The sequence below is a fragment of the Pan troglodytes genome, chromosome 19, assembly GCF_028858775.2.
Source record: "Pan troglodytes isolate AG18354 chromosome 19, NHGRI_mPanTro3-v2.0_pri, whole genome shotgun sequence".
NCBI lineage: Eukaryota > Metazoa > Chordata > Mammalia > Primates > Hominidae > Pan > Pan troglodytes.
The window spans coordinates 91734956-91755107 of NC_072417.2; the positions used below are offsets into that span (position 1 = coordinate 91734956).

The following is a 20152-nucleotide window of genomic DNA, read 5'->3' on the forward strand; positions in this document are numbered from 1 at the left end:
AGGCAGGCAGCAACGCATAATGGGAAATCTGCTGACAGGGCTCCACACGCCATCCACCAGCCTCTTACCCACGGTGAGTCCCCTCTCCTGCGGCCCCAGTGTCCTGGCCAGCCCTGGGCAGCAACATCAAAGCCTCGGCAGATCACATCTCTCCACGTCAGAGGCCATGGTGGCTCCGTGCAGCGACCCCACAGTACCAGGCTGCCGGGAGCTCCCACAGCTGTAGGTGCAGGGAGAGCCGGAGCAAGGACAGCATGTGTGCGCCAGCACAGCAGGGGTAGAGAAGAAGGTGTCCAGAGAAAACAAAAGCTGAGAGCACCGGCCCTGCAGGTGGAAACTCGCTGGGCCCGGTGGGGAAGGCTGGCGCAGAGCGCAGAGATGGACGCGCAGAGCTGCAGCCCTAGCAGACGCTCCACTCCCCGTGTGCTGCTCCGCTCCTCCAGGCTCATTTCCATGAATGCAGTCACAGCCAGCCCCTCCTACTATCCCCCATTCCCGGCCTCCCGGGGGGGAGGGGAGGCACCACCAGCATTTGCGCACAGGCTGCACTTGCTTTCCTCTCTCCCTCAGAAGCAAAAGCCTAATGCCTCCTTTCACTGCAAGAATGCCAACCTTACTCCAGATGCCCTCTCCTTACTGCATGGATAAACAAGAGACTGGATCTAGGGGGTGGATGTTCTGTCACCCCAAAGGCACAAGCCTAGTCCTTCCCACTGCCCCGCATCAGGTCAGCAGGCAAAGTGGCACTGACCAGACTGCTCCAACACCGTCCTGGAGGGGCTTCAGGAGGAGTATCCTTTGCTCCCTTCCTCCAGGGATCCCATGCCCTCCACTTCCACGAGGGACACTCCAGCCTTTTCACCAAGAAGGACTCGCCTCCTACTCAGTACACTCGCAGCCACCAATGGTTATTTCTTCACCAGAGGCTGTGGCATCGCCTTTGAGGACACCTGCCTATTATCAGGTTGGAATGTTAGGCAAGCGAACCTTGGGGATGATAATACAAGATGGCTGGTGACAAGAAATATGGCTACAGCCTGAGGATAGCAGCTCTCAAACCTCAGAGGGCACGAGAATCACCAAGGGCACCTGTTAAACACGCAGATTTGGGACCCCAGTCCCAAAAGCATGAACTCCAGAGACCCAGGCCCCTAAGTGATACAGAATACAGGGTTACTGCAGACCACACACAGCTTTTGACTAAGAAGGGAGGAGATATTTTTTAAACAATTCTAAAATAACCAAGGAGAGAAAGTAAAAGGGAAATCACTGTGCTAGAGCAGGGTTCTTCAGTCTGGGCATTACTGGCACAGGGAGCAGGTCACTCTTTGTGGTGGGGGCTTCCCTGTGCATTGCAGGGTGCTTAGCTGCGTCCCTGGCCTCTACCCACTAGGTGCCAGCAGCATCCCCATCCCAATTCCCCACAACAAGGTTTGACAACCAAAAATGTCTCCAGGCATTGCTGAATGTCCCCTGCGGGGCAAAACTGCCCTGGTTAAGAACCATTGCTCTAGATAAACAATGGAAGAGGGGGTGGGAATCCTAAAAACACTCCCATACCCTCCCTCCTTTCCAGTCTCCTGCCATTAGGAAATCAGTCATGGAAGGCACCCGCCCCTCTGCAAGCCCTGCCTCCACTGCCATGCCATGGGGGTTGGGCTGGCTGGGGAATGCAAACAGACGTCCTCATCACCAGGCAGTGCCACCAGGCCTGACCCAAATACCCTGGCTCTGCGTTGCATCTTGTCTTTCAAGAAACAGCCATAGTGTGAACAATTTTCTTTTAGTGTCAATAGAGTAGTACTTATTTAAAAGAATCATACTAAGTCCATGAAAAACAAATTCTAAAATTCTACATTCTACAAAATGTATATTGAGAGTCCCAGTGCAACACGTCCCTGGGCCCCTGTCTTCCTCCTTCTCACTGTCTAGTAAGCCATCCCACCTCTCCTCCCAGTCCAAGGAAGATTCCACTTTCCCGGGATCCACCAGAGTACTCAGTTACATCTCTTTGCTTCTTTCTTCTTGTTCAGAAGCTCATCCTCGCCATCCGTCGAGTCTTACCTCCTACAGGGAGAACTCAGATTCCTCCAGCCATGCTCCCTGCTCAGTTTACACATATTAACCATCACCTGATGACCTTCTTTATCACTTGGTAAATAACCAGGTGATAAATTACGTGATACAAACAAACTCAGGGAAGACAGCCTGGACTATCCACGCTGGTTATCTACCACCATGTTCCCCAGGGATTTCATGTGAAATTAAGCTCTTGCTTTTCAGTAATATCTTGTACTGTAAATATTCTCATAGCACTTTTCATAGTCCTAAGGGCTGTCTTATTTTGAGGTGACATCACTGGTTTTTACACAAATACACATATACACATACACACTCTCTTCAGGGATTGAAAGAGCCCAGCAGGTGAGTTCTGACCCGTGACTCTCTACAGAAGACTCAGTCACCATGTGCAAGGCTCACTATGACTCTCTCTTTAACATGGCCAGCTTCCACTACGCCGACAGAGTGGATCACAGCCGGGGTTTACCTGTGGTGTGTGAACCTAGGCAAAGGCTTTAGCTTGACCCAGGCCAGAGACTGCAGGTGGCAAAAACCTGCACTTTCAGTTAATTCTAGGCACAGACAACATGAGAAAAGGATGTCAGTGGACAAAGAAGTTACAAGAAAAGCTGCAACCAAGAAGTCTGCAGTGTGGCCCTCCTCATATCTGAACAAAACAGATGCCACAATATATACCACACAATCAAGCTTATGAAACCACAGCCATCGGAGAGAATCACAGGAAACGACTCACCACAGAATAGGAATCTTAGGACCAACAGAGAACATGAACGTTTTAAAAAATAATTTCTCAGACTCATAATTCAACAGTCTTTTTTTTTTTTTTGAGACGGTGTCTTGCTCTGTCACCCAGGCTGGAGTGCAGTGGCGCGATCTCGGCTCGCTGCAAGCTCTGTCTCCCAGGTTCACGCCATTCTCCTGCCTCAGCCTCCCTAGCAGCTGGGACTACAGGCACCCGCCACCACGCCTGGCTAATTTTTTTGTATTTTTAGTAGAGACAGGTTTTCACCATTAGCCAGGATGGTCTCGATCTCCTGACCTTGTGATCTGCCCGCCTCAGCCTCCCAAAGTGCTAGGATTACAGGCGTTGAGCCACCGCGCCTGGCCTCAACAATCTTTTAAAAAGTTCACTGCATGGAAACGAGGCCCCCTGTCAGTTACTGTGGAAGACACAATGCTGAAAAGACATGGTTTCGGCCCTCCAAGAGCTCATGTGTTACTATTCCTTTTAAAGAAAAAAGAAACAGGCAGCCCGTAAATGCCAAATAAATGCTGTCTGCAAGGTGCTATGCGGAGTAGGGGTCAGAGAAGAGCAGGGCCCAGGTTAGTCCAAGACGGTTCCACACAAGAGCCTGGGAGAGGGCAGTCCAGGCAGAGGTGGAAAGGGCAACACAAGGGACAGAGTCTGGAAGAGCAAGCTCCAGGCAGACTGTGGTGCCTTTGAATTTGACACCGAGACAGGTGGATTCTATTCTGCTGTTGAGTTGGGCGAGAGATAAAGAAGCTCTTCTGGAAGAGCAAGAAGCGGCAGCCAGGCGCCAGGAGAAAGAAAAGGGACTGGAAGCTTTGCGTAGTCTTCACTGCACTCCTGTTCAGAAGCGGTAGCAAAGAAATAAGTGGTTTTTTGCCCTACTCCAACTCACACCTTCAACTACCATCCTTATCCAGCACTAATTCCCCAAACCGCTACTGACTTCCCATCCTCTTTCCAGTTCTCTCTCTCAGGCTCAAGGACAGGTGCAACCAGAAAGTGACCCTCTGACAAGCGTGCAAGGGCAATGTGCATCAATCATTTTATTTCTAAAGCGGAAAATGAGGCGCAAGGAATACATTCAAATCTCGCAGTTTCATCAGCATCCCAAACCCACGAATTCACAATGCTGCTCAAAGGTCCTCTCTGCCCATGAGGCGTCCCCAAACCCCAAATCACCTGGGCCACAGGCTCCAAGCACCACAGACATGATAAGCATAAAGCTTTTAGGCGAGTCAGCATTCTCAATCTCCCCTCCTTCTGTGTCCCATGAAAACAGAGGCCTGGGGTTTTTTTTACTTTTTTCTTTAAATTCTATTCCACTCCTTACACTTAAAAATGCCTCATTATTCTTTAGTAAATGCTAGGAGCATAAAATCTTCTTCAGAGAAGCAAAAACTGGCATCTGTTCCTGCTCTGAGAAGTCCTTGAAGATCTCTTGAAAGGAAGGTCATTTCTACCTGCACCTCAAAATAGAAACAAACTGGCTCCCTGTTCCAGACATCACCCTTACCAGAGTTGCCCCGAGTCCGGGTTTGCAAAAGTTTGGGAGAGGTGTAAGAAGGAGCTGACTAGGGCACCAGCCTTCCAAGTCGCGGGAAGGCCCAGGATACTGGCCCCCTGCCTCCACCTACCAGCAGGGCAAGGCTGGAGCAGGCACGGCCGACCCAAGCCTCCTGGCCAGCGCATCCTTCTGGTGCCAACTCAGTGTGCTAGGAGGGCAGGCTTCTTCTCTGTCTTGGCTGCTCTCATGAGGCTGCTCTTGGACCGTCCCCTATCTCCTGCCCATGCAGGGGGCAGAACTGTAGGAGGAAGAAAGACGAGACCTATGGCAGGGGCAGCCAAGGAGAGCAGTGAGGAGGAGCAGAAGGCAGGCCAAGCTCTGCACCTTTGAGATCCAGGGCAGCACACCCACTCCAGAACTAGCTGAAGAGGTGCTGACCCATGAGAGGGCAGTGAGTCCCTGATATCATGAAGGTGTCCTATGGCCTCCCTCCACGACAAATGGATGCCCACCTCTAGGTGGCACGATATAGTTGGTTTCTCTGGACAAACTCTATTCTACCCCAAACACTGGTAAATCCTCCCCAAGCCAGGCTGGTTCCTGCAGCAGGGCCAGCCTCTCATCTAGACAGGAAAAAGAAACATGGAAAACAAAGGGGACCTGAGCAAAGGTAGAAAGACCCCAGTAATCAAAGTTTTCATACATACACCACGATGTTTAAAAACATTATTTACGCCGGGTGCAGTGGCTCACTCCTGTAATTCCAGCACTTTTGGGGGCCGAGGTGGGTGGATCACTTGAGGTCAGGAGTTCGAGACCAGCCTGACCAACATGGTGAAACCCCATCTCTACTAAAAATACAAAATTAGCCAGGTGTGGTGGCACATGCCTGTAATCCCTGCTACTTGGGAGGCTGGTATTACAAGAGAATCACTTGAACCAGGGAGGCAAAGGTTGCAGTGAGCCAAGACCACGCCATTGCACTCCAGCCTGGGTAATGAGAGCGAAACTCCATCTCAAAAAAAAAAAAAATTATTTACATTACCAATATGATGTTTACAGAAATATAATAAAAAGGATATTAAACTTCACATGGGAAAAAATATATATGACAATAGTCAGAAAAATATGAAAGGGAGAAAGGGTAACGTGAGGGTGTAGCTACCTGAGATTAAAGCACGTGAGGCTTTGGTAATTGAAACTGCAACAGAAGAAAAAGACCAGAAAACAAACTCAAGAAATACTGAAACACACACGTAGCACTTTGAATCGGTAAAGAAAAATAGGATTATTCAGTCAAGGGTGCTGAGCAAATAAATAGCCAGCTAGCCATTTGGGATAAAACTAAGCTGAAATGAATTCTAGCTCAATCAAAGATGTTAATGTAAAATAAAACCTGAATAATTCTAGAATAGAGCATGAATTAGTATAGTCATAATATTGGTGAGTCTGTTCATCTGCGACATGAAAATGAAAAGCTTCTGAGTGAAAAATAATATCCCATAAGCCAAAAGGTAAACAACTAGGACAATAAATTCACAAAACATATGACAAAGGGTTAATATCTTTTTTTAAATTAATTAACTTATTATTTTTAGAGAGAGGGTCTCACTCTGTACCCAGGGTGGAGTGCAGTGGTGTGATCATAGCTCACTGCAGCCTCAAACTCCTGGCCTCAAGCGATACTCCCACCTCAGCCTCCAGAATAGCTGGGACTATAAGTATGTGCCACACCTGGCTAGGGTTAATTTATTTAAGTCACAAAGAAAGCAGCATAAAAATTAGTAAAGCAAAGATGAATACAATGAGCAAAGGATATAAAAGACAGATTACAAAAAGAGAAATACAAATGGTCACACAGAAAAATATGCTCACAGTCACTATGTGTTTAATGCAAATTAAAACATGAATAACATACCATTTTCCATTAGTCTGGCAGGAATCAGAATGCCAGATGAGACGAAATACTGTCAGGGGAGTGGGCTACACAGGCAGTCTCCCGTGCTGCTGGGAGAGTGTAAACTGGTACAACCTTTGGCACTAGCAAAACATAAAGAGCACACACCTTTTGATTTGATTTGAATCAAACTTATGAATTTGATTCTTAAATTCCACTTAAGAGTGGATATGCTCCCCAAATTCCAAAAATTTTAAACTACCTAAAAACTATTTGGTAATTTAAAAGAATGAGGGTGATTTGTAAATGCTAACGTGAAAAGATCTCTAAGACACATCTGGTGAAACAGGATGGCACAGAATACCTTCTCACAAGTAACACCTATGCTTGCTAAACACACAGGGAGCTTCTGAGAAGGACACACTTGAAACGGCTAGCAGGAATCACCTTTCAAAGCAAGGACTGTGGAAAGAGAGTGAGGGAGGCCTGGACTCTTCCTCTTCTGCCTATCTGTATATCTGGATCCACAACTAACACAAAATTTGATGTTGAAGTTTTTATTCAAAGAAAATACAGAAATGCCCCCAGCCACTTATATTTGCTCAGACTGGCCCAATATTTCTATTATAGAAGAAACATCCTTGGATTCTGTTTTAATGCCCATGAAGTGCCTGTTGTAACTACACCCATTCTGCTGTGATTTCGTATGTGGTCTCTCGTCTGAATTCTGTGACTCAGAATCCCAATTCTTCACAGAAAACACAAAGGGAAAGAGACTTTAGACACCAGAAGGAAAGGCGTCAATAGTCACTGACTAGGCCGGGCGCGGTGTCTCACGCCTGTAATCCCAGCACTTTGGGAGGCTGAGGTGGGCGGATCACGAGGTCAGGAGATCAACACCATCCTGGCTAACACGGTGAAACCCCATCTCTACTAAAAATACAAAAAAAAAAAAAAAAAATTAGCCGGGCATGGTGGCGGGTGCCTGTAGTCCCAGCTGTTCTGGAAGCTGAGGCAGGAGAATGGTGTGAACTCGGGAGGCAGAGCTTGCAGTGAGCCGAGATCACGCCACTGCACTCCAGCCTGGGCGACAGCAAGACTCCGTCTCAAAAAAAAAAACAACAGTCACTGACTCAAAAAAAGAAATTCACTGCATCTTTTTTTAGGTCAGAAATTGAGCTTCCATGATTCCTCTGTAGAGGAAGGAAGAACATGAGACAAGTTACGAAATTATTATTTTTTTTGTTTTGTTTTTGAGATGGAGTCTCGCTCTGTCGCCCAGGCTGGAGTGCAGTGGTGCAATCTCAGCTCACTGCAAGCTCCGCCTCCTGGGTTCACGCCATTCTCCTGCCTCAGCCACCCGAGTGGCTGGGACTACAGGCGCCCGCCACCACGCCCGGCTAATTTTTTGTATTTTTAGTAGAGATGGGGTTTCACCGTGTTAGCCAGGAAGGTCTCGATCTCCTGACCTTGTGATCTGCCTGCCTGGGCCTCCCAAAGTGCTGGGATTACAGGCGTGAGCCACCGCACTCGGCACGAAATTATCTTCTTAAGGAAGAAGTGAATGTGCTAGGGAAAGTCCTCACACACCAGCTGATCTACAGGAAAGCAGAATTTGACTTTTCTGTCTCCATTTTTCCCCTAGTGTATTACCTAGGGCTACAGAATCAACACATCACATAGTCAGGAGAAAAACAAAAGGGTAACTTGGAATATATGAAGGCAGGAGATCAGCATTAACTCAACAGTGGCTGTTGAAACTTAAAATCCTGGCTGATTTGGGCTCAGTTTTCAGAGTCCTTCCCAGGAGCCACAGCAATGGCTTTCATTTGCAGAACTGACCAGGGCTAGACTAGATAACTTCTAAGGCACCTCATGGCTTTAAGAGTCTGTGATTACACTACTGTTAGTGACTCTGTCCCAGGTAATTACTTAATGGCTCCAGCCGTAACACAAAACCCATATGAATTCCCCACAAGTTAAAGTTCTTCTGAAGGTAAACAGGAGAAGATGGTGGCAGTTTTAAGAGTCCTTTTCTAAAAAGGAAATCTCGCCGGGCGCGGTGGTTCACGCCTGTAATCCCAGCACTTTGGGAGGCCAAGGTGGGCGGATCACGAGGTCAGGAGATCGAGACCATCCTGGCTAACACGATGAAACCCCGTCTCTACTAAAAATACAAAAAATAGCCGGGCGTGGTGGCGGGCGCCTGTAGTCCCAGCTACTCGGGAGGCTGAGGCAGGAGAATGGCGTGAACCCGGGAGGCGGAGCTTGCAGTGAGCTGAGATCGTGCCACTGCACTCCAGCCTGGGCGACAGCGAGACTCTGTCTCAAAAAAAAAAAAAAAAAAAAAAAAAAAAACCAAATAAAAAGGAAATCTCAGCTGGGCTGAAAACAGAAAGAAAGGCAGAGACAAGAACACTATAAATCCAGTAAAGTTGCCTTTGCAGGATTATCAAAATCCAAGGGAAAAATGAGAGATGGATACTACTAAAAATTTCCAGGAGGTCTAGCCCAGCATCTCTGATGTAACCAGCAGTAAACTGCATGCAGGTTCTGTCAGCCTGCAGCCACACACAGGTTCCTGCAAACCCTCCTGACGCACAGGGAGGGGTGGATGAAAGCGGGAATCCCTGCTGTTTCCTAGGGCCACTCCTGCTCCAACTCTGCCTCCTATCTGCATCTACAGTCCCTGACTTTGTCCTCCCTTCGGCTGACCATGCTGCAGGCTGATAAAGGCTCTTAATGCCCAGACCTGTGCCTACCAAGACCTACGATACCTGCCTTTTCTCTCCACCGATACTGACATCGCAGAAAATTCCACCTGCTGCCTTCCACATCCCTCCTGTCTAATCAGACTTTGGGTCTTGATCCCCCACAGCCAGTCCTGTGCTTTCATATTCCAGAATGAAGAGAAAACTTGGGAGGCTACACAAAGACTCAGATAATGGATAAGGGTCAGCTTTCTTCAGAGGGGCAGAATCCAAGCCCTTGTTTCTATTCACCTTCATTAAGAAGAAAGGGCAGTTCTAATCCTCTGTGTAATACCGTGAGCATTCATCTCTGGTGTACTCAACAGGAAAGCCTACAAAATTCAAACCAGAGTGAATCCTCTTCAAAACTTGTCACAGCAGATGGTGATACAGGTTTCTTGCTATGATGTGTGCTTTGTACAATGCCAAACATGCTCCTGCTTAAAAATAAAGATGTAACCATTTTTGATTCTGCAAAATACAAAATCCATAAGGAAGGGAGTGAGAAATATCTAGGGGGATATGAACTGATAGTTACAGCTCCTCAGGTCTTCCTGCAAACACCACAACCTAAGCAACTTGTCCAACTAGAGACTACCACAATCACATGGCACGGATTAAAACATGGGATAACTGCCGGGCGCGGCGGCTCCCGCCTGTAATCCCAGCACTGTGGGAGGCCAAGACAGGTGGATCACGAGGTCAAGAGATAGAGGCCATCCTGGCCAACATGGTGAAACCCTGTCTCTACTAAAAATACAAAAATTAGCCGGGCATGGTGGTACGTTCCTGTAGTCCCAGCTACTCGGGAGGCTGAGGCAGGAGAATCGCTTGAACCCGGGAGGCAGAAGTCGCAGTGAGCCAAGATCACACCCAGCCTGGCAACAGAGTGAGACTCCATCTCCAAAAAAAAAAAAAAAAAAAAAGGATAACGTGGAAAGTTCACGTCAAGGACAGCATTTTAGAAGCAATCTGAAAATCCAGTGTCCCACTGAGGAAGCCTATACTTCATTCTCTTTGGCATATTTTCCTACAAATAATACTAGTTTATACACACATGCTATCTTACAGCTTAAAATGTTTTCTCATTTCCACTTTTTTAAATTTTCCAACAAAGCTCAACTGTAACTCTGCATATTTCCTGACAATGAACTATACACTGTTCTCATCAGTTTACAGGTAAGATAAAGACTCAATGAGTACAAATAATCCACCTCGGGTACACTACTAATAGAGCCCAATTCACATTCAGGTCACCGGCAGCGTCCTCAGCTCTTTTTTCACTTACTGAAATACACAGATTCACTTCAGCTCAGTGTTTACTGAGCATCTGCCATAGGCGCAGCCTGTGCTTGGAGCTAGGATTTAAATAGCTCCAGTCCCTGGCCTGCACAGAAAGTGAAGGCCAGTGGGGACAGGCATGTAAGCCCGTAGCAGCAGCACACCCGGCCACAGCGGCCAAGTGCAGCAAGTACTCACAGAATTCCAGGCGATGCCAAGAGGCTTCAGAGGGGCCAGCCTGTGAGCCAGAACTTGAAGGACCAACGGATTCCCCAGATGGACAAGAAGAGAATGGTGTATACCAAGCAAGATAAAGTGTATGGAAGTGACGGAGGCCAGCAACAATGGGCACACCACAGGGCAGGGCCCAGGACACAGCAGGGCTGAACTGGCACCCTGAAGGGGGCTTAGTGTCTGCCTGTGAAGGGCCTCAGGTCCCACACCAAAGATTTTGGAATCTATCCCAAAGAGATGCCAAAGAGAGCGTTCAAAGGCAAATCAAGGCCGGGCACAGTGGTTCACGCCTGTAATCCCAGCACTTTGGGAGGCCAAGGTGGGTGGATCACATGAGGTCAGGAGTTCAACACAAGCCTGGCCAACATGGCGAAATCTCGTCTCTACAAAAAATACAAAAATTAGCCGGGTGTGGTGGTGTGCACCTGCAGTCCCAGCTACTCAGGAGGCTGAGGCAGGAGAATTGCTTGAACCCGGGAGGCAGAGGTTGCAGTAAGCCGAGATTGCACTCCAGCCTGGGCAACAGAGCGAGACTCTATCTCAAAAAAAAAAGGCAAATCAAGGGGGACTGACATTAACAAGATTAAATAGCTAAAAATAATAATAACTTATGGCAGTTAAGAAAATAGTGCCCAATTAATTAAACTGGTTAATTCTCACTAACACACATATACAGAATGAAAACATGAATGTATGTACCAATGTACCAGGTAAAAAAAGCAGAAAGCTTTTTTTTTTTTTTTTTTTAGAGACAAAGTCTTGCTCTGTCACCCAGGCTGGAGTGCAGTGGTACGATTTCGGCTCAACGCAACCTCAGCCTCCCGGGTTCAAGCTATTCTCCTGCCTCAGCCTCCAAGTAGCTGGGATTACGGGCTCCTGCCACCACACCCGGCTAATTTTTGTATTTTTAGTAGAGACAGGGTTTCACCATGTTGGCTACGTTGGTCTGGAACTCCTGACCTCAGGTGATCCGCCTGCCTCGGCCTCCCAAAGTGCTGGGATTATCGGTGTGAGCCATCGCGCCCAGCCAGAAAGCAATATTTTTAACCTAAAAATTGTGGGTTTGAGATTAATGCAGCAGAAGAGTCTGACTTCCTTAAAGAATATTTTCAAAAACCCCCACATACCCTTTCTTAGGCGTGTTCTTTAGGGCATTAAGTCTAGTTAAAAGCAGCTCTATGGAAAGCATAACTGACTCTTAACTTCTGCCCTCCCCTGGGATCTCAGGGACCTGCCAGAGGAAACTCCATTTGTCCCCCTCCTTTTACACCTACAAAATGCCACTCTGTCTCTCAAGGCAATGTCTAAGGGCATCTATTTTAGCAGTGGTTTAAAGGGCAACACTGCCTTCAGTCCCAGGTGACAACACAAGGAAATACCATGGGAGGGGGTAAGGGAAGCGAAGAAGCACCAGTTCTTTAAGGTTACTTGGTCAAAGCAAAGCTGTTCAGTAATTCTACCTCTAAGCTCCTGGCCCCTAACCTCATGCCCCACCCCCATCACTCCCACTGTTGATTAGGGTAGTTTATGTTGACTTTTGAAGCCTCCAGGATAAAAAGTGACTATTACACAGCACCTCCGGTGGGTCTGAAGCTAGGCTCACCCGGAAGGACCAGAAGCAAGTAAGCGTGAGGGACCATGGCCAGGCCCGGCTCACTCCTGCTGTCCCAGCATAGTCACTAGTGTCCTCTTCCACTCTCAAAAGTGTTCCCTTTGGAACTAGATCTTGGCTAGTGTGGACTCACCTTTCAGTTAGAAAAGCACCAAGCAGGCAGTTCAGCCCTGGCCTGGCACATCCCCTCACTATTGACCCCTCTTCAGATACAGAAGTATCGTTATGGACACCTGTGCATGCTTCCCTCCCAGCGTCCCCAACGCGTGCTGCAGCTTTCAGTGTCGCCCGTGGACACTGTCCAGGATCATTTGCACTTAGAGGTGGGGCTTTCAAATATGTGCTTTATAGCGAACCAGAGTGGGAAAAGCCTAAAGAGGACCCCCAAGTTTTATTACAACTTTCACAAAATCCACTTGAAACATAGCCAGATATTTATTCCAAACTTAAATATATCATACATTACCAGCTACAACCCAGTACACATTTTACTATTTTGTCTTGCAGCATTACAACATCACCATCTGATAAGGTGCCACAATAAAATACAATAAAACACACACACATCCACAAACACAACTCCTGTGTTGACCCAGGGCTTTAAGACACAGCTCTTCAGCAGAATCTCTTGGGATTTAGAAGGCACAGCTTGTCATCCCATTACTCATAGCTCCACTGTTTACAGTACGGGTGTGGAGCAGATAAAGGAAGTTCTACAGACCCTGTCCTCCCAGGCTTCAAACAGTCCTCACCTAACAACCAAAGGGAGAAGACCACATCGTCTTTTCCCTTAGATATATTTTATTTAATAAAACAAGTACTATTTATCCCAAATCTCACTGGTTCTTTCAATCCGATCTCTAATGTCTTTACTTTTTAGTATCAGATTCTTTCTGGATATTTGTGGAATTCCCAGAAGTTCTGACCAACTGTTATTTCGATACAGGAAGTAGACACAATCACCAAGTATGAAGTGGAATCTACCAAGAAACACCCAAGGCGGAACTCTAACGAAAGCAAAGATTGGAGGAGAACCTCTTTGGTTTAAAAACACTGAGTTACCTTAATATCTCTCTCTCTTCTCGCGCTTTCTCTCTCTCTCCTCTCTCTCGCTCTCTGTCTCACACACACACACACACACACACACACACACACACACACACACACACACCCCCGAGAGAGCCTCAGCTTCCTAACCACTAAGAGACTATGCAGTCTTTCTCCTGAAAACAGTAAGATAAAAACCAGAGTCTAGGTTGGTCCTTAACTCCTCCCCAAAAGGCTCAGTAAACTATCCTCACAGGATTTCACATACTAATCAAAAGAGATACCTAAAACTCCACTCCATATACCCCAAGCCGCACCGGTCCCGGCCGGGGGCTGCGGCTTTGACTCACCATCCTCCTCTTCGGTTTTAAGGACCATCTTGTTTCCTTACAGCGGGACACGAAAAGTCCGTTCTGTGCTTCCAGGACAGTGGTAACTTACTGGGAGCCAAGTTTTCCTGTGGGGTCTGACTGGGAGGGGCCGGGGATACCTGTGAAGCTGTCCAGCCACTAGGGCAGCTCAGAGCTGCTTCCTGAACAGACAGGCAATGGCTGGCTGCACGCCTGGGCCAATCAACCTCCAGCCTCCAAAGAAGCGGCACTCCCTGTCAGTGCCACCACCCAGTTCCTGAAGTCGAGCTCAAGCACCTTCCGAGTGTGTTAACCATCTGCTTCCCTGAAAGCAATCTTACACTGGAGTCAAACTAGTTTAGTAGCCACACTTCTAGTCTTTTCTCAAACTCAACCAAAGTCACAGCCAGGACTCACTGCTGTTTTTCTCTTCACTTTCAAGTACAGTTGTCCCTTGGTATCCAAGGGGGACTGGTGCCAGGAACTCCCATGGACACCAAAACCCATGGATGCTTGAGTCCTTAATTATTTGCACATAAGCTACACACATCCACTCATATACTTTAAATCATCTCTAGATTACTTCTAATACCAAATACAATGTAACTGCTATGTAAACAGCTGTTATGCTATATTGTTTAAAGAAAATGAAAAGAAAAAAGTCTGTATGTATTCAGTACAGGTGTGACCTTTTTTTATTTTCCAAATATTTTCCATCCACAATAGGTTAAATCCATGGATGGGGAGCCCATGGAAAGCCGACTACATTTTCTTAAAATGGAATCATTAAAATCCCTGGTCCCCTCACAATGAGATAATAGCCCATTTCCCAAGAGCATGACTAAGAGATCGTAATCATTACAGCATGTTATGAGGTCACAGGCTAAAAGCAGAAAGCAGATATTAGAGGCAAAAAAAAAAAAAAAAAAAAAAAAATCCAAGGGCCAAACTCCCAATCTAAGTTCAGTTTCATCTCCATTATGATTTCTAATATGCTGCACCCAAAGATTCTTGCCTGCACAGTCCTATCATGTTCATGACACATATTCATTGTTGAAGATTAGAAAATAGTAACAAGGAAAAAAAACACCTTAATCCTATCACCAAGAGATAGCCATTGATGACATTTTGGTAGACATTTTCCAGACTTTTGTTATAAGTATTATATATATTCTCTCTCTCTTCTATAGATACACACACACACACGATATTTTATATGTCGTTTTACAGCTACTTATTTTTACTTATAACATTTTTTCATGACTGTAAATGGACATCTATCACATTTATTATTATTCTCAGTCTAGACATAATATTTAACCAGTCCCATATTGTAAGACTTCTAAGTGATTTCCAATTTTTCTACGTATCTCAATACACGTGTGCACATGTTTTGGCACATCTCTTTAATTATCTCCATAGAAAAAAATTCTCACAAGTAGAACTGCTGGATCCAGACATAGCTTCCCACCGCATCATCGTAATAGATAACATATATTGCATGCTTACTCTGTGCCTAGCTTGATGTGACCTAACTCATCTAATCCTGAAAACATCCCATGGGGTGAGTGTCCTCACCATCCCCAGATCACAGATGAGGATGCTAGCACCCAGAGACGTTGCACGGCTTGCCAAAGCACGAGACCTGGCCGCAGAGCCCACCCTCCGCACCCTGCTCTCTGCTGGACTCCCAAACCCCTCTCCTATTAGTCTTCGTTGTAAATGCAAACACCTGCAGCAGCTTTGCAGGAAGTGCTAGACTTTGGCCAAGTCTCACTGGGGAGCTGGGAACACACGCATCTACAGCAAGACAACAGGGCGCTGTCTCCAGTCAGACTCTGAAGGTGCTGACGTGACTCCAGGGCAAAGACTTCATCACATTCTCTTCTTTCTTGCCTAATAACAGTTGAATAAATACATACGCATATATTTAAAAAAAAACACTTTGTTTTGTAGAGGCAATTAATATAAACCCAACGTGTCACCTTTTGGTTTAGTATGTCAAAATCACAGTTGTAAGTCCCACCCTGCACCATTTCAAAACCTATGTTTAATGATTCCCAAACAGCATTTCTATCTTCTGGTATCAGGTCTCATTCACAGCCAGTGATCCCAACTTGTAAGAGGGCAGGTCACTTCTATTTTCTCCCTACTGTCAAATGGTATAGCGTTTCTCTGGAATAGACACCCAAAGGCAGAAAAGCTGGTCATGAGGCCTGAGTACTTAAAGCTTTCACAGATGCTGCCAAAGTGCTTGCCACGTCCCTGATGGGACCAAACTTAACTTCTGCCAGTCAGACAGTGGGAAACAGTTTCTCGTTGTTGTTGGCCATTTGCACTGACCTGATTACTGATGATGCTGATTATCTTTTCGTAAGTTTGAGGTATTTCCTCTTTCGTGAATTGCTTTTTCAAAGCCTTTGCCCACTTTTCTATTGCTTATCATTTTTTAAATGATTTGTAGATTACAAATCCTTTGTATGAAATGTTACAAATATTTTGTCATAACCAGTCACTTGTTTTTAAAAAGTTTTTACAAAGATAGTTGTATCTTTTGTCTTATCTGTTTCGTTCAACATTCACTGAGCACACTAAGTGCCAGCCACTAGTGAGACATCAGAGGACTAAAGAGACAAAATGCCTGCCCTCGTGGCGTCTCCACTCTATCAAGATGGGAAAGGTGGGGAAACAAGTAAGTAAAATATGCAGTATGTCAGAAAGTAAGTACTGCGGAGTGGGGGAAGTGGAAGTGCAGTCAGGGAAGGCCTCTGCTGAGAAGGGCCAGGAGGCTACTGTGGCTGGAGCAGGAAGAACAGTGTAGGGAGGAGTGGAAGATATGGTCGCAGAGGTGAGGAGGGTGGTAGGCGAACTGCATGGGGCCTTGGCAGCTATTTTAAGGACTCTGGTTTCCATTCTGGGTGAGATGCATAGCTGCTGCCAGGGTTCTGAGCAACAGAGCATTTTGTGGCTTCCTTTGTAACAAGACCACTCTGGCTGTGGGGAAGAACAGACTGGAGACAGCCAGCACAGGAGCTGGAGACCAGTTGGGGGGCTGCTATAGTCATCCAGGTGAGACGGGTTGGCGGCTTACTTGATAAAAGTGGCCATATTCTTGCTATATTTACTTTCAGGGTACAGCCAAGGATGTCCCAATGGAGTCCACGTGAGGTGTAAAAGAGAGAAGTCAAGGGTGACTCCGAGCTTTCTGGCCTGGCAAGTTAAAGAATGGAGCTGCTATCTTCTTTTCTTTTTTTTTTCTGAGACTGAGTCTCGCTCTGTCGCCCAGGCTGAAGCACAGTGGTGCGATCTCGGCTCACTGCAACCTCTGCCTACTGGGTTCAAGCAATTCTCCTGCCTCAGCCTCCCAAGTGGCTGGGATTACAGGTGCCTGCCACCATGCTGAGCTAATTTTTGTATTTTTAGTAGAGGCGGGGTTTCACCATGTTGGCCAGGCTGGTCTCGAACTCCTAACCTCAAATGATCCACCCGCCTCGGCCTCCCAAAGTGCTGAGATTACAGGCGTGAGCCACTGCACCAGGCCTGGAGCTGCTATCTTCTGATATGCTGCCAACCAGGTCCCCCGTCCCCACTCCCCACAGCCTCTGCCTTAAAGGTCCCATCATTCCTTCCACCCACCCATGGCCTCACAGGTCCCCTGCTCCTCCAGACCTTTTGACTTTGAGCTTCTGCTCCCACTATTCAATGCCTCATTCTTGTTATACTTCCAGTTCACATTCTCAAAAGAGGGACTCTGACTGGCTCGTTTAATAGCCATCATCCCTGTTGGGCACAGTAGGCCACCTCATAGGCTCCTGGCCAGGCAGTGTCCCTTAAAGCTGGAAGCATGGCAAGGCATACCTGGCTCAACACCACACTGTCATCTCTAGTACAACAATTACCACTGTTTGTTAAAAAAGGAAATAATGAATCTCATGTCTCCAATTCCTTAAAATAGACATTTAACCACTGCATCACCAAATTGTATGTTTCACTCACTCATAAGTGACCATATAATTTATCATCCATATTGAGATATTTTTGAGATTGCAAATGGGTACTATTAATAATTACATCAGCCAGTCAGCATAAACTGGGATTGTCTCTGGGAAACTAAAACATATAATAACCCAACTCATGAGGCATATCTATAACATCAATCCCAAACAGAGTGTTAGATTACTACATATTTTTTTAAATGGAAGCTTTTAAAAAGTTTCAAAGTACACTTTAAAATAACTAAAAAAATAATGGCACATTACAAAACCAGAACAATAATCTAGGGCCTCAGAGCAGTGTCTGAACAAATGATATCGGAAACATACAGGAGCTAGCACAGGCCCTATGAAAAGCAATAAATCAACAAAGTAGAAGAAAACACTCGTTCGTCATTCACATTAAAAAGCACACAATAGGGCATTTTGATGCAAGTGTTGTTGATTCAAGACATTCTATATTTTTAATTAATAAATCCCTTAAATAGATTTTAGCCTCACCCCCTCCAGCGATAGATTAGGTGGGAATACACAAGCATGTAATGGTCTAAAATGTTTCAAAACTAGGCTGGGAGTTGTGGTTCATGTCTGTAATCCCAGCACTTTGGGAGGCCAAGGTGGGAGGACTGCTTGAAGCCAGGAGTTCAGGACCAACCTGGGCAACAAAGCAAGATCCTATTTCTACAAAAAAATTAAATAAATGACAGTAGAAAAAAGTACGTGAATATTTATATAATATTCTAGGGAAGGTTTGTTTTTTGAAAGCATAATACCCGTATCAATCATTATCCCAGAGACAGAAACATTCCTGGAGTGGGAGTGTGGAGAAAGGTAAGATAGGCACCACCTATAAAAAGTGAGGGCAGAGTTTAGAGAGGACACCAAGGAGTAATAAAGTCCCCCAGACTAGCAACAGGGGCAGCCCCCATCACTGCTAAGTCAAGACGGGGTGCGAGGGCATCATACTGCTGCTAAAAGTGGCAAATGGGAGCTCTCTGGCAAGAGCGTCGGTAGAGGATTCAGCAAGCCTCAGTTACCAGCAGGAGAGAATCACCTTGACTTCACTCTTCTCTCACCCTCGCGTCTCCTGGTCAAACCCAACCAGGAACCACACTCCCTCCAGGACAGCCTCCGGCAGACAGCAGGATGGAGCCGGACAGGAAGTAGAGCTGGAGGCAAAAGGAAGGTGTCGGGTGCAACCCTCAAGCCAGATCATGGGGGCCAGGTTTCCCACTGTCAGGAAAAGGAATTTGGAAACATGAAAAGGGGGAAGGCTAGAAAGAACCCTAAGGTTGGAATGGAATTGAAGGAGCCGGTATGTTTAATGGTTGCATTATGTATATGTTGTAACTTACTTAACCACTTCTACTGTTGGGCATTAATCTTTCTCTTTCCTTATATCCTGTAAAATGCTGCAACATCCTTGTAACCTTTGCCTCCTCAGCTCCTACTAGTTCCTTAGGCTAAATTTCTCTAAGTGGGCTTAAGAGCTGGTCAAAAGATACGAACTACTTTAAGGCTCACTATACACTGCTATGAAACTGATTTCCAAAATAACTGTTTTCATTTACCAGCTGTCTTCTAACATGCTGCCCTGCTGGGCCAGTGGCTCATGCCTGTAATCCCAGCCCTTTAGGAGGCTGAGGTGAGAGGACTGACTGAGCCCAGGAGTTTGAGACTAGCCTGGGAGAGAAGGTGAGACCCTGTCTCTACAAAAAATGTAAAAATTAGCTGGGCGTGGTGGCACATGTCTGTGGTCCCAGCTACTAGGGAGGCTGAGACAGGAAGATCGCTTGAATCTGCAAGGTTGAAGCTACAGTGAGCTATGATTGTGCTGCTGCACTCCAGCCTAGGCAAGAGTGAGACCCTGTCTCAAAAATAAATAGGCCGGGTGTGCTGGCTCACGCCTGTAATTCCAGCACTTTGGGAGGACGAGGCAGGTGAATCACTTGAAGTCAGGAGTTTGAGGCCAGCCTAGCCGACATGGTGAAACCCTGTCTCTACTAAAAATACAAACGTTAGCTGGGCGTGGTGGTGGGCGCACCTGTAATCCCAGCTACTCGGGAGGCTGAGGCAGGAGAATCACTTGAACCTGGGAGGCAGAGGTTGCAGTGAGCTGAGATGGTGCCACTGCACTCCAGCCTGGGAGACAGAGCAAGACTCCATCTCAATAAATAAATAAATAAGTAAAATAAAAAATAAAGTGCTAGCCTAGCCACAGCTAAATGCACAGTGTGGATTATCATTTAAAACACATGCCAACTAGACAGACATAATGTAGTATTTTAATGTCTATGCTTCTGTGGTGTGGTGGTGTCAGAGCTTCTGTTGTATTTATTTAGTGTGGGCATTTGTCCTGTGAGTTACTTAAAAGTATTCCTTGGCACTTAAAAAAAGTAATTGGAAAATGTTGCGTAACTATTTTTGTAGAGACAGAAAGATGTCTATGTTATACTGTTAAATGAAAAAATCATGTAACAAAAATGCATAGACTATAAAAATGAAAAAAGAAATAAGCCAGGAAGAATATATACTAAACACATTAACAATCATTATCTCTGGGCGGTGGGATGGTAGAGAATTCTCCCATCATCTCCGTCCACTCACCAGCCCCTCCTTCTCTGTCCTCGTCCACAGTACACCAGACTCCAC

At 46.2% G+C, this 20152-nt stretch overlaps 1 protein-coding gene across 18 annotated transcripts in view; it reads right to left on the reverse strand.

The window, feature by feature from the left end:
• CYTH1 (cytohesin 1) overlaps positions 1 to 20152 on the reverse strand; it is a 122552-nt gene that overhangs the window by 63502 nt on the left and 38898 nt on the right. For 8 of the 18 annotated variants that reach the window (XR_010153116.1, XR_010153120.1, XR_010153115.1 and 5 more), the window contains exon 1: positions 13509 to 13739. The exons of 8 other annotated variants lie outside the window; for them this stretch is intronic. Coding sequence is in view for 5 of the 10 variants with exons in the window: in XM_054670201.2 (XP_054526176.1) it covers positions 13509 to 13536 (28 nt within the window). In the remaining 5 variants the exon portion in view is untranslated. Of the gene's footprint in view, positions 1 to 68; positions 415 to 13508; positions 14340 to 20152 lie in introns of those variants that run through there. 2 more of the 18 variants (XR_010153114.1, XM_063799390.1) reach the window with 2 other exon arrangements.